General features: G+C 34.9%; 1 protein-coding gene across 4 annotated transcripts in view; it reads left to right on the forward strand.

The window, feature by feature from the left end:
• The window catches only part of LOC120776057 (potassium voltage-gated channel protein Shaker), a 444,773-nt gene that overhangs the window by 181,622 nt on the left and 245,687 nt on the right, over positions 1–17,464 (forward strand). Inside the window, exon 1 of one of the 4 annotated variants that reach the window (XM_040106522.1) lies at positions 2,698–2,737. The exons of the other annotated variants lie outside the window; for them this stretch is intronic. Within the exon in view, the coding sequence (XP_039962456.1) occupies positions 2,712–2,737 (26 nt within the window). The 5' untranslated portion in view covers positions 2,698–2,711. Of the gene's footprint in view, positions 1–2,697; positions 2,738–17,464 lie in introns of those variants that run through there. 4 annotated transcript variants of the gene reach the window in all.

Consider the following 17,464-nt stretch of genomic DNA (forward strand, 5'->3'; position numbering starts at 1 on the left):
GCTGCTCATTGGAGCCGCATTCTCTAGATTGTTTAACAGCTTCGATGTCATATCCCAAAAACACAGTGTCGTCACCAGTAATGATGCGTTTGATGAACGTGGGTTTTCTGTTACGATGTAAAGCATCTCTTTTGTCATTCGTTGTCTATTTGGCAAAAGTTTCAGGTCTTTTGGTACGAATTTAGCATTTACGCGCTTCATACCCAATCCTTACATTAACCAAAATGTGTTGAGTCGATTCATAAGAGATGTTGAGATCCTCTACTGCCTCTCAAATGCATCTTTCATATTTTAAAAATTAAAAATTGAGCATTTTTACTCTACTTTTATTATAATTATTGGGTTTAACCCTTATACCATGAAGAAATAGTAGCAACTCCTAAATAATGAGCTATGGTGCCGAAAAATTAATGCGTATGTTGTATATATACTTAAGTGCTCATTTTTGGAAAGATTTCAGTACGTTTGCGTAAATTTCGATCCAAAATCAACCTCAAGAACTGTATTGAGCTTTTTACACACAGCAAGACGTAAGACTAGTCTCTCGCTAGTTGTGAGAGCTCTAACAGGCCATTGCCCTTCCTGCGTCCATGCTGTAAAGTTGATAATGTTACCTAACGTCAGCTGTAAAAGCTGCATGTAAGCAGACGAGGTGAGAAGATCGCAGTACTTACTTCTTGATTATCACTGCACTGGTGGAATAGAATTTAAATAAATAAAAAAGTTTTTATTGACCACAAGGCGTTTTGCTTATTTATAAGTTCGAATTACAGAAATTATATTTTAATGGCTTCGAAAAGGACTGCACTAGTAGTCCAAGAGCAATATCTGACTCAGCTATCAAACCTAACCTAAGCTGGGTGGCATCGATTTTGCACTTGTATGTATCATAAACTATTTGTCGGTTATAGTTGACGCCAACGAAAAGCGTTTCTGCAGATATGCAGAATGAAGTGCTGCATTGAAGATTGGGCAGGAAACACAGTTGATAATAAAATATATCATCACTAAAAGGAAAGTTTAAATCATTTGGGAAAATTATAGAGAAGTTTAGTATATTTGATATAAATCAAAAATATTTTGTGTTTGAAGAATTTCATTAGCTCACCTATTTTAAGGTATTGCCTCACCAATGCCCTACCAATTTGGTTTTTGTTTACGATTTTCAATACAAATATGTTTTTATAACTATTATTATTTAGTACATATATATGTTTATCGTCAACTAAAATGCAAAACAACGTAAGACCAAAAAAAAATCGAAAATGGCTGACAGATATAATAACCAATATATAACCAGCTTATAACCAAAACTCAAATTTTGTTTCAATTTGAGTGATTTCTATTGTTTCGTTTTCCTTCGCCTGTAAGCTTATGAAAAGTGATGTTACGTTGGTTTGCATTTTAGGTGACGATGTACTAATAGTGTATATGATTTGGAATGGCTTTGCTCGCAATCTTCCCTGTTTTGGCTGTGAAATATTGCTGACTACCTAAACAAACTATAGTTTTCTGCGCTTTTCTTTGTACTAGTACCCCTATATGCTCGTTAATCCACCCTCTCTCTCGCTCTCTCTTAGCGCAAACTATTCTTTTGTTGATTAAAACAAGTTATGCGAATGCCGCAAAGAACAAACAAAATGCATTTTGAACTATATGATAATAACTACTTGCTCGCCTCTAACCCACACGCTGCTTTTCAGATACTATTTATATAAGCTTTAAGAAAAAAAAACAAAAACAAAAAAAAATAAATATGAACACTTCGCGACTACTCCGAGTACCTTAGTCAACAGTTTGTGAATGCAATATTTTTTTTATTATGTTACTCCTTTATCAAACACGACAATATGAATGTGAGTTATCTGCAATACTCCTGCCTGCTAGAGCGCCTTGATATGGAAAATGGATGGCTTTAATTTATTGCTAATAAATCCAAGAATGAACTTTACACAACATTTTAACAGAAAATCACAAAAAACGAAAATTACTAATACAAATATATACCTGTTGAGATAAAACTACAACTAAGCACTAAAGGTTTATACGACAAATAACACCGTTAAGTCATACTCGCAGTACCGTAGCCATGGATTTGCCGTTAACTGCAGCACCAAGCAGAAAATATTTACCAGAACAACAACAACAACAACCAATGAAGCTGCATACAAACCATTTCACTTTTGTACAACAACAACAACAACTGTGTAAACTAACACCAACAACAGCGGCATTTTCAATGTCATTAATAACACACGCCTTAGCAATACCGTTATCCCTCCTAAACAGCAAACTTGCAACACTCATAACACCGCAAACGCCTTCATTGCCATTACAAAAACAACAGCCACAACAACAAAAAAAGCAAAATCTACATCAAAAACTGCAACCGAAACCGAAACCGAAACCAAAACCGAAGCAAAGACAATTAAAGTTTGCCTCTTTGCCGCAAACACAACCGCAAGCTTCATTGCTGGCATTGTTCTTGTTATCGTAAGCAGCAAAGGGCAAGACGACAGCATTAAAGGCGAAAATCAAACAAAAGGCCAATCAAAAGCAAATATAGTTAAAGAAGAAGAAAAAAAAGAAAAAACAAAAATTACGAACCACAAAACTCAAGTCCCGTTAGTTAAGGCACACGCAATAATAATTGTTGTTTATTGCCAGTTGTTGTTGTTGTTGCACTTAAAGCCAAACACAAGTGCGCAACAATGCAGATGATCCTTGTTGCTGGCGGGTAAGTTTGTGTGGGTGTGTTGGTGTGCGTATCTGCCATTTTTGTTATTATTATTTTTGTTGTTGTTTTTTTTACCAGTTAGTTAAATTGGGTGTTAATTGTTTATGCTGTTTCTCATTTCTCGTTCCTTTTCATTTCTTAGCTGTTTGTGCGTGCGTGTGTGTGTGTGTGGGTTTAAATATTTACCCAACGGCATTGTTTGTAACTAAAAATGTTTTGTTTATAAGTCAGTGTTTAATTAAGCGTTTTTTACGTTATTTCGATTCGCTCAAATATTTCTGGGTGTTTAAACAGTTTATTTGATTCCGAAATTTTAATTGTTTGCGAAATCTGCGTTTTTTCGTCAAAACACAAATATTTATGTTTTGTTTTTATTATGGAGGCAAACAAGCAAATGTTATTAGGCGTAATGGTAATTGTTTCGAACTAAGTTAATAAAAATGCAAAAATATTTTTTCAAATCTAAAATTCACTTTTCCGTTTTAAAGCAAAGCATTTTGTTTATATAGATTTTTTTTTTTGTATCGGTACATTGGTTTTTTTTTTTGTTTTTTGAAAATCCAACACGCACAGGAAATGCTTTAGGATTGTATCAGGCAGTAAGCAGATTGCGATTTTTTTTACCCGAATTTAAGCGCATGAGTTAATCTTTGACTAGCCTTTAAAATTACTTTTAGGGATTTCTTAACAGAAAAAGCTTTAAAGTTATGCATGTTGGCAGTTAAGGGGGCCTTAAAGTATTCAAGAAAAAGAACAAATGTTGTCTTCGCTTGCACCGAATATATAAAATCCCTCACATGTGCATTTTTTATGGCATAAAAAGGTTTAAAATAACTTTCCTTGTGATCGTTTGGTTTGTATGACAGCTATATACTATAGTGGTCCGATCTCAACAACTTTTTTCAAAGATTACAGTTTTGGATTTGGAAATAATCTAAACCAAATTTTGTAAAGCTATTTTGTCAAATTAAACAGTTTTCGATACAAGAACAAAATTTGAATCGATCAGTTTGTATGGCAGCTATATACTATAGTGGTCCGATCTAAACAATTCCTTTGGAGATTGTCATTTAGCCTTAAAAAATAATACATACCAAATTTCGTGAAGTTATTTCTTGAAAAAAAGGTATTCCTTACAAGGACATGACTGAAAGATCAAACAGTTTGTATGACAACTACGTGCTGTAGTAGTCCGGTATCAACGGTTTCGAAAACTAAGCAGCTCTTTAGGGAGAAATATACCTGTGCAAAACTTCAAATCGATTTCTCAAACACTGAGGCAGTAGTAGTAACTTTCCAACTCTCCAATCTGCGAACGATAGTCACACCCTCAAAGTTGTTGGTTACTCAAGTCACCTGAAGTTCTTATTCTTATTCTTATTATCAGCTATTATTAAACATAAACTTAAGAAAATTAAGTTGTCATTATTTCAACTCTTTACTAATTCATTACACTTGACGTAAATCACTTTAAAGGCCGATCCATTTCGCGGTTCCCTACTTTTTTAAATAAAAATATAGAAACTTCAAATTTATTGGGAAATGTTTATTGTCATTCGAAATTACATTTTTGGCATTTAGTTTTTGAAGACCATCTCTTTCAATTATTGGTCCCAGCTACATCTCAGACAGTCCATTCGTTGAGTTCAATTTTTGATGACTTGTTCGAGCAATTGTACTGGTGAATGGCAGCACTTGGTCAGGTTGCTCTTCGTCTCATATGCGACAATTTTGCTTGTTTATATACCTATTGAGGCGGAAATGGGCCTCATCGCTGAACAGAATGTAGCTCTGTGGCTTTTCAAGAGAACATAGATCGAAGCGATGTCGCTTGGGAAGGCCTGATATATTTCACTCACTCAGTTCTCTGCTGAATCTCGTACTGAAATATTGAACCAAAAACATATGTAGCTGCTTGAAGTATCTAGTTAATTTCCCTTTCCTTTCTTGTTGAGGGTTTTTCAAGAGTAACTTTTTTTTCATAAGCTCACAATACTCTTTTAAAGTAGAAGAAAATTCAAAACAATCAGACAGAATTGGAGCTTAGAACATTTTACAACGTTATCTAACCAATTCCAATGAATTCTACGAAACCAAAATGAACTGAATTTTAATGTAAATTTATGACCATTCCTTAAAATCGTTCGGAGAGAGTTTACGCAATTCAATTTTGCACAGGGTATATCTTCGAATTCATATTCCTTATAGCCCTACTTTTTTACCCCTTTTTAAAACTTTTAGTTTATTTATACAGGATTTTCCAATAGTACTTTTTCCACTAACTTTGAATTGCGGTCATAAAAAGTTGGTTATCATCGATCTATACCACTCTAAATTGACAGTAATGATGTCACCAGCTTCATTTCGAAAGAAGTTCCGACTGAAGATTCCACCAGACCAAAAACCAATGTACGCTCGAAATTTTCAACAATTCGAAGAATAGCGAGCACAGTTGGATGATTATTACGACCATACCTGTAGAACGACAAAAGCGTATGAAAAGTTGAACTTCTGGTTTAGCACTTCTTGTGAGAATTTTTGTCTGATGTTAGTGGACATGTTTTAAGCCAAACCCTAGCATCGATTAGGTTTGCGACTTCGCTGCACTGCGTGCTATGCAGCAATCAATGCGCCTAATTGTAGGCCACAATTTAATTTAATTTTGTCTTTTTTTTAATTAACGACTTATTTTAGGTTGCCTGGTATGGCGGAAGTGGAGGTGGAAATATTCAGGTACTTTCACCATTACCCAACCTTTGCAAGACTGAAGTTGAGGTTGAAAGATCTAGGCAGCCATAGCTTAGGCGAACCTTATCAAATAGTCGCTACTAATATTAGCCGCAACACAATTTGCAATTTTAAATTGCTTTATCTTGTGATAAGGTATTAGAATGTTTTATTTTATATTCTTCCGATACTTTTTTGATTACAACCCACGCCGAGTCCAATATGAATTTACGTATTTATTTATTTATTTGTTTTGTTTACTCATATATTTTTAATTTCTATATATTTTCTATTAAAATATGTCATTAAATCATAACAAAACATTTTTGACATAACACAGATTTGATTTTCTTCAAGAGAGTGTATTGTTTTAGTACCCTCATTCAACTTTGAAAAACGTCAACTTATTTTAGATACAGCTCTAACCTAACACGTAAGTATTTGCTCGCATTTCGAAATTCGTTTTGTTTTTATATACAAGTTTTGATGCTTCAAAATAGAATTTTAAAAGCTTCTGCTTCAACACACACATATTTATATATTTCAAGGTTTTTACAACCCCTTATCCGAATATTAAGTTAAGCCTTTGTAATAGAATTATGCTTGATTGCAATTAAAATTTTACTAATTTTTTTCTCTTCTTTTCTCTCTTTTCAGGTACGTATTACCAAAAAAATTCTTATTGTTATATACTCTTAAATATTTTCACACATATTTTTGGTGGGGATAAGCGCTCCAACATTCTTGCGTCAAAGCGAAAAGCTGAAGGTAAAACACGACAGCGGGGTATGTACATATTTGTAAGCATACTTTTTAACCTTTCACTTTAGTTGTTAAAAATTTGTCGTTGTCTCAGGTTACGCGCCTTTGAAAGTGAGGCGCAAAGTTGTTGCGTAACACTCGTTAAGGAACAAATAGGGAAGCCATAAATCTCAGACACGTTTAGTGGCCGACTCAATAAAGTCGCGATGGTGAAATTTATATCCATTTTTATGGGGGGAGATGTGTACCTTTTTATGATTATATGGCATGTCACCCTGTGTGTGTGTGTGGGTTCCATTGTCCTCGGTGTCGGTGTCGCAGCCGCAATCACTTTCAATCACCTTCACTGGCAGCGCCTTTAAGCGCCTTGAAATCACTGCAACTTTTAGTGGTGAATCGCTTCGCAACTCTGCAACAGCCAGTGGCAACATGGACGGACGGACGTAGAATTTCGCTTTATCGCTGACATGCAATCACATCAATGCCAAGCGATGTCAGGCAGCAACATGAAGTTGGCAAAAGATGACAATGTCGGCAGCAAAAGCTGCAGCACAAGCGCCCAAACCGGAAGGTTGTAGTGTACGAAAAATGGAAATAATATATATATAAAGACATATATATACATATATAAATATTTCAACTTAGATCTTCTGCATTGACGCATAATCAAAGTCATTCAAGGCGTCTAGCTGCCAGCTGCGCCAGGACCAAATGCTTAGCAACCCAGCTGCGGCATGCAATTTTCGGCGGAAACGCGTGACTTCCGCTTGCTATTGTTTTTGTATTTGCCCACTTTTGTATTTCCTTGCTTTTTGCCACAATCTATGTTGCCTTGATAACATGCCGCTGATGCGCTCATTTCTCAAACCTCAAATGACGGCAAGCATCGGCGGAGACACAGCTGGTGAGGCGTAACGCCCAACAAAATCTGTGGGAAAACGCAACGGAATGCGTTTTCATGGTGCTTTACTTAGAAAAAAATTATTCTTGGTTTGGTTTCTCTAGCGCCATTTGGCTACTGCGACCGCAATACTCACACACATAAACACACTAAGCATAATTTATTGCCAATAATTTGGTGAAAAATGTCATGATATAAGTTTGTTGTTGTTTTTCTTCTGGTTTGTTTTTGTAAAGCAAATGCAAGAAATTGTAGATTCGACCTAGTGCATTGTAATAAATCAAAAGCTTAGCAATGCTAGCGAAATTGGAAAGCGCAAAATTATTTCAAAACAATCAATATATTTATTTCTCTATTGCTGCTAAGCTTTTCATTTAAAGACTCGATTTAGCTAAAAAAATATTTTTCATTGATTTTGTTTTTTTTTTACTTACAATTTTCTGAACTTTCATATAAGTACATAATACATATATTTTTTTCGGACTAAGTTTGTAAAAGTTGAGATTCAAATAAAAACACCTAAAGTTATCAATGGTAATGATAGATCATATTGACCCGAAATTTGTCTTCCTTGCTGTTTTAAGCATAGCAAAAGTAAAAGGCAGTTTGAAGTACAAAAAAGACAGCAAAAACATTGGAGGAAGTTTTCGAGGTTCAAGAACCTTTAACTTTTCTCAAAAAACTTCTGTTAGATATGATAAAATTTTACTCGTACTTTCTTTTTGTATAATATAAACTATTATTTAGAATCTTCCTTACCATTAAAATGACAATTACTAAATTTCCAAAAACTATGCGCTGAATCGAAAAGGGCGATCCAATGCCTGATATCGTTTTAGTCTCCTTTACTGTTCTCCTTTACTGTCCAGTACTTGTGTGGCAAGTATATTATCACGATTCTTAGGTTTCGAAGGTGGACGACAGTTCAAACATAACCCGCACTGTTAAGTCGAACGATAAGGGATGTTGAGATGCTCTGCTTTACCTCCGATGTCAGCACGATAGGTCTCACGTACTGTTTCTTTATAGTTTATATAGACCAATCCAGGTCAAATTCGTTCATATCGTATATATTAGTATTAAGAGCTCACCTTTAGCAAGGTAGTTTTCAAATATCAATTCATGATAACTTTTGATAATTCTTTATTGCTATTTTTTATTAGTATTGGTAGAAATACCCACTATATCCGATTGATATTCATGCGACAGCTATTAGGCATTCGATACTTTCAAATTAGAACATATCCTGACCTTCCTCTATTTTGAAAGGATTTATATGAGCGTATATTCCGTTTTGCACCCAGTAGCTCGTTCCATTGGGTTTTGATTCCTTCGTCATTCTTGGTAATCTAGTCCACTATTTTATTGAGTTTTAAGGGAGCCGGGATCTTTTTTAGGGGAAAACAGATACCTCGAGATCCACCTGACCGATTTAAACCAATTTTGATACGTAACTCTTATGATACAGGGTGAAAATGGTTGAAATCGGACTACATCTACGCCTACGTCCCATACACCATAATTTTAAATTTCACCTGACTCCTTCCTTTCCTATGTGAAATTCAAAACGCAATTAATACAACGGCATTAAACTTTGCATGAATAATGATGTCTTTATAGTATGCCACTTTATAGTCAAAAATTGTCCCAATGCAACAAAAACTGTTTAAGGCTCTAGGTACCGAAGATATGGACCCCTGTAGCTATAGTTGACTTTTTACCGTTGTGTTAGATTTATAACTAAAACTCAGAGGTAATCCTTTTCTTCCTTTAGCTCGCATATACCTAATAGAATGATTTTCAAACTTCCAGGTTACTTTATACCGCATCATAATAAATGTCTGAGTTATCACTATAAAATTGAGAGAGCAGGTTTTTCATATAACGGTGCATATTTGTGCTTCGAATGTATGAAATCGGGTGAGAACTTGTTTTAGAAATGGAATTAAGATAATTTTTTTTTTCTTTTTTGTAAGTATAGTATATTTATTTTTATGAAATTCATTGGTTTATTATTAACATTCAAAAGACCAGAGAGATGGTTACATTCTTAAAAGCTTTCTTACGATAAAAGCTCACTGTTGTTCTCACTACATATCTCTGTTAGTATCAGCATTCAATTTGAGTTAAAACATAGTTACTATGATTCAAACTAATATAGCTTTTTAAAAGCTCCATGGCATACCAGTAAGTGTGAGAAAGTTCCGCCAGCAAACTGTGTACAATCCAAATAAGTGTGAAATGTAGTGCATGCAGCTATGAAAGGATTAACAGCAGTCCAATAAAGCTTCTAAGCTTGTTTCATAGATTTGTATATTTCTATATTTCTGTAGGCGTGAGCATACAAAATAAATTCGTTATAATAGTATAAAGTTGGTGCTACAAATGTAAGCTTTAAAGCCAAATGTCATGAGAAGTACTGTATATTTGTAGAGAAGTAACTAAAGTGCATGTATATATGTAATATACATACATACGTACAAGTATATATTTATACATAGTGTATTAAATATTTATGAATAAAATATATGCGAATGTTGCGAGAGCAAGTTCTTATTTATTTATGATATGCAGTTTAATTTTTATTTTATGACTAAAATAGAGTAGAGAAATTATTTTAATGAAAATAAAAATGAGTTCAAGATTAACATTATGTAGAACTTCATTGATTTTTTCAATTGAAAATTAATAATTAAAAATTTCTCTAAAAACGTAACTGCGGCCAGTAAAATTATTTCCTGAACAGGCTATAAGAAAAGTAAAAAGTAAAATTTTTTTCCTGCAAATTTTCTCTAAATAGTAAATAAACTCAAACGCTTTGAACACGACCGTCATCGTTAAAAATTGGTGTATTTATAGGCGCGGAAGCTTATTTTTTATTATAAAATTATTATCTTCTAGTTTCCTTCTACGAATTTAGGCACGAATTTCGAAAATCTAAGTTTTAGTTTTTAAGTCTAAAATTTGTTGGCATAATTTTAGGCGCATAACCCATATAAGCCTTTTTCGTATGCTTTACAGAAATTTACAGGTACTAAAAGTTATTGGTGTAGTTTTAAAGGCATATAACAAATAAGGCTGCTTTTAGACAGAAAAGGTTGCATACATTTAGGCGCATTTTGTATAGAAAATCATATTATACTAATTTTTTTCCTCTGAAGTTTGCTTCTATCATTATATTAGACGCGGAAGCTCATTTTTTATTTAGAAAATTGTTATTTTAAGTAAAATCGAAGTTTTTAAAATTTCAAGACATATTTTTAGGCGTACATTTTTTTATATACAATATAAGCCTTAATTTGTCTATATGCTTCTCAGATATATAAATAGATGTTAAAATTTTACTACATATGTTAGGCAAATATCCCAAGGAAGCATATCATTGAAAAACTTGCATACATTTAGGCGCTCATGCACATTTTCGTATAGAAAATCATAATTTCTTAATTGTTTTCTACATATTTAGAGGCACTGGCTTTTTTACCTAAGAAAAAAAACGAATTTCTTAAAATTATATTACATACTTTTAGGCGCTTATCTCATGTAAGAACTGCCTATAATAAAGGATGTACCGATTACTATATGAACAATACATTTTTTATACTAATTTTAGTTCAAACAAGTATAGGCCCATTTTTGTGAGTTATTAAAAATGCGCTTAATTGTATACTTTATAAAAATCGATTTTTACTTAACTGCAATTGTATGAAATATATTATTTTCATCTGTATTTTTACCAACGACTGCTGTGTATATAAATTTAATTTCTGAAGCACATTTAACTCAATAATTGTCAACAAATAAATGCAACCGAGAGCCGTTCCACTAAGGTCACCGCTGACCCCGCATTACTTCGACGTCATTACTTGTGAGCTTTACCAGTCGCACGTTCGCTAACCACCAGTAAACAGTGGGAAAAGCTGCTCACTGAACAAGGCGCCGACTCTCTTTGCGCTATGCTCTCTGCGCTGCGCTCTGCTTCTCTGTTTATATTATTTCAAGCAGCCAGCCGACCGTGACTGATGCCAGCACGTGCATAACCGCTCTTGCGCTACCAAATGCCCGCAAGCCCACATGCTTGCCGTTGTTTTGGTCACATACTCGTTTCAAGTGCGTGCGTTTAGTCATTGCAGCCGATGAAAATTACACAACGCGGCACGACAACGCGACGCTCTGTTGACTTTCATAATTTTCCTAAATTTCTCATGCCAAAGGCCGCTTGCACATGCAATTTGCCTGCGGCACTCACACCCCGCACACTATGTAGTTAAGCGTACGTGTGGTGGATTTGCAGCGGCGGCAATAATAACACGACGCATTGTGCCGCTTCGTGCGCTCATGCATTTATTACCTCTCCTTTCGGCTGCAACTTCGTCACGGTCGTTATGCTCATCTTCGTCGGCGACGCTATGTGGTCGGCTGGCGCGCGCTCTAATCTCCCGCCACATTGCCTATTTTGCATTCGCTGCGCTCCACTCTCCACTTGCATGCTCGCTGCCGTCACTCGTGCGCCACGTTTTCTTTTTGTTGTTTTTGCGCTTTCGTAATAGTTCGTGCCGTGGTTAGTTGTAAACGCTGCTATACTGGCTACTGGCCGCTGGTTCGTGTGTTTCACCTTCGTTGCAATGGCAATGCATTGCAGCAACGACGAAACCTGTCGCCGCTACTGCCGCCGCCACCGTGTCGGGCATGGCTGCCAAGCCAAGGCACGACAGGCCGCCTTTGCCTTAACCTCGCTCAACAAAAGTTGGCGGCGGCAGTAGTTCTGCAGAGGCCAGCACGCGAATAGCACGACGCCGCGCCTGCTGCCTGCTGCCGGCCGTCTGTCAGCCTGAGCTTCATCAGCCTCACTCAGCCAGTCAGCCAAAAACTCTGTGAGTCAGTTAGTCAGCCAGTCGGTTACTCAGTGAGCCACTCAGCCGCGTTACGCGCGCATTGCAGCTTAAACACTGCTTTGCATTATTTTGCGTGCGTTTAACTCCACGCTCGTGTGTGTGCCGTGCGAGTTCGCGTGTACTATAATTGCAAGTGACGCCCGTGCCGCACCGTCGTCAGCGCTTAGTTATGTGAAAGTGGCGCGCGAGCGTGTCGGTTAAGAATTGAAAACTCATTTAATTGAATTCACTTTGGAACACGTTAGCGCCAGCCTTTGAAGTATCGTTGTCTTGCTAGCGCTTGGTAGCTAGAAAAAGTGTACGCGCTATGCGCGCTGTAGGGCACGAAGTGGGAAATTAATGGTGAAAAATAAATTGGAAAATATTTAGGCGACGCTCACACACACACACGCACAAAAATCGTTGCATACTAGTTCTACAGTGGTGGTGAAGTTGTTTTGCATGATTAATTGCATCGCCTCGATGTGTGTGTGTGTGTGTGAGCGCAGTGCTATTGTGTTGCATACTTTCAGGCGTTGATATAGTGTTTAGTGCTTTACTCGCAATTTATGAGCGCGAAATTCTTTTTAAATTATAACTGTTATTAAACCTGGTGCAAAGAAAAATTTTATGTCAGGTTTTCTCATCATCGTTTTTAATAAAAAGTGTAAAATAAAAAAATATAAATATAAATATAAAATTAAAAAAAAAATACATATGTCTAAAAAAATGTTAATATGCTGTTGTGTATTGAATTACAAACGCAACTGTATAATAGCCTAGAGGGACATTTTATTTACCGTGTTCCTCAGTTTATTCTAATTGGCTTGCGTGTTATTGATTTATTCGACTTTTTCTGCGCCTATCATTACTCAATAAAGAGCACACACCTAGGCATAGATTTTTTTTTATCGAGTAGAATATAACGTCAAATTATTTTTGTTGATTTTCTTTTTTTTTGTTGGGTTTTGTCTTTGTTTTGGTGTTGTTGGCTGACTTCTGATGAGAATTGTTAGAATTTCATGATTTAGGCAGGTTAAGTCAAACTTACTCAATAGGCTTGACTATACTGAGCTGGCCAAAGATTTGCTTGGTTACTAAGGGCTTAATACAGGTTCTGGTGTGATCTTTACTTTGTGCTTTTTGGATTTTCTCCATAACAAGTTGGCTTTTTGTTTTTGGAACATTTTGTTGTTGCTTAGTGTTTATTATTTTATGTCTATTGTTTCATTTTTTATTATATTTTTATACTCAAAGTGATTCCCACTTTAATTAAATAGTCTATCTTATCTTGCTAAGAAATATTGAATCATTCTTTTATGCTTTCGAGGGTCCAATTTTGATTTCTAATTTACGTAAATCAATTTTTTGGATCCTATTAGTACAAGAAACAGCTTTTCTCTTATAATTTCTTAAAATAAATTAGTTACTAGGGATCAACCTCGTTTGCCAGGTGGTAGTATATTCCGCATCAAACAACATTCACATTCCCCACAAAATATTTTGCACTTAAATAAGGTACTCTGTGCTGACCACATTTTTTTAAGCCACTTAATTATTGTGCAGCTGGAACGCATGGTCACGAGTTAAGACAAACTGGTTTGTTAAACTTCCTTAAAGTTATAACTCTCTTAACTCTAAAAATGATTTCGTATTATATTTATATAATTTCAATGCTTTAATCTTGATTTCAATATTAAATAAGGTAATTTACTTACAATTTACTATTTCTTTTATTTATAAATTAAATATTTAAAATATTAAATTTCCGAATTTTCGGAAAAACTACCTCCTTTTTTATTTATGTAATAAAAATTTAATTTACTTACAAAATGGTAGAAGGTATCGTTTCTTTTACTATCCTTAAACACGTTTTTCCAGTAGTATTAGTTATACATCCGCTGTGTAAAACTGGTGTAAACAACAGCCGTACTTCATATTTACATTTTTTTAAATTGCGCCAAAATGTAGGCAACATTTTTCAACAGCTTTCAACTGATATTTATGGCTGCTAGCAAACTTTTTGATACTGAAAATACTATTTATCTCAACATATTCCTTATTTAAGGAGTCAGTAATTTAAATTTGGCCAGTTTTTCGACATTTTTTTTTCATAGAAATTTTTATTCTACAATAGAACTTTTTTCACATACGAGGTATATCGTAAAGTGTATAAACACATTTTTTCGAATTTTTTGAAGACATCTGGCGGTGAAATGACCTAATTTATTCTTAAAAAGTATGGATGAAAAAACTTTTTTTTTTTTAATTTTTCTCCATTTTTTTTTACATAAATTTTTTCATAACATTGTCAATAAATTATAAAAAATTATGAATCTAGTAGGGTTAACACTTAAAAAACAAATCAAGCAAATCGGTTGAGTAGTTCGAGCGGCATCATGTCCGCCAGTTTAAAAAAAAGTGTATTTTGAGCAAAACGCGTTCAAAGTTTGAGTTGTGCACTCCGAGCGCTCCGAACTTCAAGCGGTATTATTATTTTTGGGCCCTTTTCGAAACCTTCCAATGGTAAAGTGGGTATAAAGGAACAGGAAATGCAAAAACAATTATTGTTTGAAAAAAGATTACTCTTCTGACCCCTTAAAATTATTTACATTTACGATTACTTCATTATTCCTATATTATAAGTCTTTTCGTCTTTGTAACCAAACTTCAACTTAATTTTTTATATTTAAAATGAAATTTAATGAACAAAATATGTATCATTATGGTCGATTACTTTTTGCAATTTTCCGCTAGAATTATTATTTCCTCAGTGTAAAATTTTTCTGGCTTCTCGGCGAAAAACTGCGAGAAGTAATTTGTACAGGCTTCTCTTGAAGCCAACTTTGCTCCATTAACAGAGTTCTGCATTAACCGAAACAAATGGTTGTCCGATGGTGTAAGATCCGGGCTATATGGTGAATGCATCAAAACTTCCCAGCCAAGCTCGTCCAGTTTTTGCCGAGTCATCAAAAACTTGTGTGATTTAGCGTTGTCCCGATGGAAGACGACGCCTTTTCTGTTGATCAGTTCTGGCCATTTTTTTCGACTGCTTGCTGCAATCTCATCAGTTGTTGACATTAAAATATAGAAACAATCGTTCGACCAGACTGGTGCAGCTCATAGTTGATTACTCCTTTCCAATCTAACCAAACCCTTAGCATAACCTTTCGAGGCGTCAATCATGGCTTTGCGACCGTTTGTGCGACCGTTTTGTGCATATTATTTTCGCATTTGATCCACTTTTCGTCTCCTGTTACCAGTCTCTTCAGAAATGGTTCGATTTTATTTCGTTTCAGTAAAAAATCGCAGTTGTTAATTCGGTCTATTAAAATTTTCACAGACAATTCATGCGGTACTCAGCCATTTTCAAATGGTTCAAAACCGTTTGATAATGAATTTTAAGCTCCTTAACTACGTCATGTCTACTTATGTGACGGTCCTGGTCAATATTTTCCATAATTTCATCGACTTTTTCTACGATAGGTCAACTAGAGCGAGGTGCATCTGAAGCGAGCGAACTACGAACTGATACAGCATTACAAAATATAGCGAACTTACTCATTATTTTCACTCATTTTTGAACAGCTGTAACTCTTTCCAACTTCCCGAATTGAATTTTTTTTTTGGTTAAATGAAGCTTAAAATCTCACCTTTCCAACACTATATGGCATAATACAATGTAAATGGTAGCACTGAAAATATACGACTGCAACGTATTGACAAAATATGAAATGACTTTTTCGACTACCAACGTAAGCTAGTTCACCTTTTTCATAAAAAAGGACATATATTTTTTTATTTTTTATTTCATTTTATTTGCAATGTTATTTTGTGTGTAACTGTAATTGTGTTTATTGTGCGCGGTGTCTTAAGAAAATTACAGAAATTTTAGATTTTCGAAAAAATATTTATTCATTTGCTTAAATTAATGTTGTTGCCTTCAAAAAAGTTCCCAATCGACATTATGCATCTATGCCAGCGCTTCTTCCAAACGTCGAAACACTCTACCTCAATTTTTGAGATACCCGTCAGCTCTTTCAGTAATTTTTCTATGCTTTGCAAAACGATGGCCTTTTAAGCTTCGCTTCACTTTTGGAAGTAGGAAAAGCCACACTGAGCCATGGTTGGCGAAATGTGGCTGGAAAATCTTTAGAGTATTAGTTTTGACCAACAATTCACGAACAAGGAAGGAATTGTTCGTTTTTAACAAACGAAAATCGCGGGGCTCATAAAAACAGCAATTAAGACACCTGAAGCATAATCAGAATATGTATATTCAAACCTACTTTCATTTGTATCTGAAATTATTATATTTCACCTTTAATTTTCTAACAACAAAAACTAGAAATTGCCGCGGCTTGTTTTTATATTATCAGCTGTTTTTTTTTCTAGAATAGGGATTTTCGATTTGAAATGTTAATATGTGTACTTCTTATACTGTATATTTCAAATTCCCTGATTTCTCAGAGTTTTGAAGCATTTCCAGAAATTTTGTGAATATTTCCAAAATTCCCAGAGCCCAACACTAGTGTAACTCTTCTCCCCAGAATTGCAAACAACCTTCTGAAATTCAATCCAAACCGCTTACGCCAATTTAACACACGTGTGCCTAGCAGCACGTGCAAATAAATGCAACACTCACACAAATAAGCGACAACTGTCTTATAGTGTTTCATTGCTGATGATGCCATATCAATTTCAGCATTTAATTTTTTTACACTAAAAGCAAAGCTATCAAATGTAGTGAAGTCATTTCATACCCAAAAATCGTTTATAAACAAATACAACAACACGGGATAAAGCAACAAATAAAGCAACTAAAAAGCAGCAAAGTTAAAAAGTGAAGAAAGTGTACGTAAGTGCGTAAGTGCATGTGTACTTTCACTTTTTCTCTTGTCAGCGATTTTCATACAAAAAATATTTTTACTTGATTTTTTGTTGTTGTTGTTAGAAAGCTGCTCACATAATGCATACCACCTTCAAAATTGTGTGAGCACAAACAAACCAAACGCACAAGGCAAAAAGTGTGCATAAAAACATACACAAGATGCATACGTACATACTTAACGTACACATCATATACATACATACATGCATCAGTGTATAATTCTGTCCAAAATATGCTTACAATTCGTGTGAAGTCGAGTGCGCCTGAGCATCTTCTGCGTTATGTGCGTTAAAATATGTATATAAATATTTGTACATGCATACTTATGTACATATAGTATCTACTCATACACTCATATGCATGTGCACGTGCGTCTGTCGTGCGTTTGAAGCGTGTATTTGCATAATAAGTTACCATATTGCGGTAGTTCTGCGGAAGTAACGCCTGGCAGCCAGCACTGAGACGCACAGCATCTCCAAATAATTCAGAGCCATAAACGTGCATATGTGCATAAATACATACATATACTCGTATATATGTATAATAAATATAAAAATAATATTTATTTTGTT

This window comes from Bactrocera tryoni, chromosome 4 (genome assembly GCF_016617805.1).
Source record: "Bactrocera tryoni isolate S06 chromosome 4, CSIRO_BtryS06_freeze2, whole genome shotgun sequence".
Lineage (NCBI taxonomy): Eukaryota > Metazoa > Arthropoda > Insecta > Diptera > Tephritidae > Bactrocera > Bactrocera tryoni.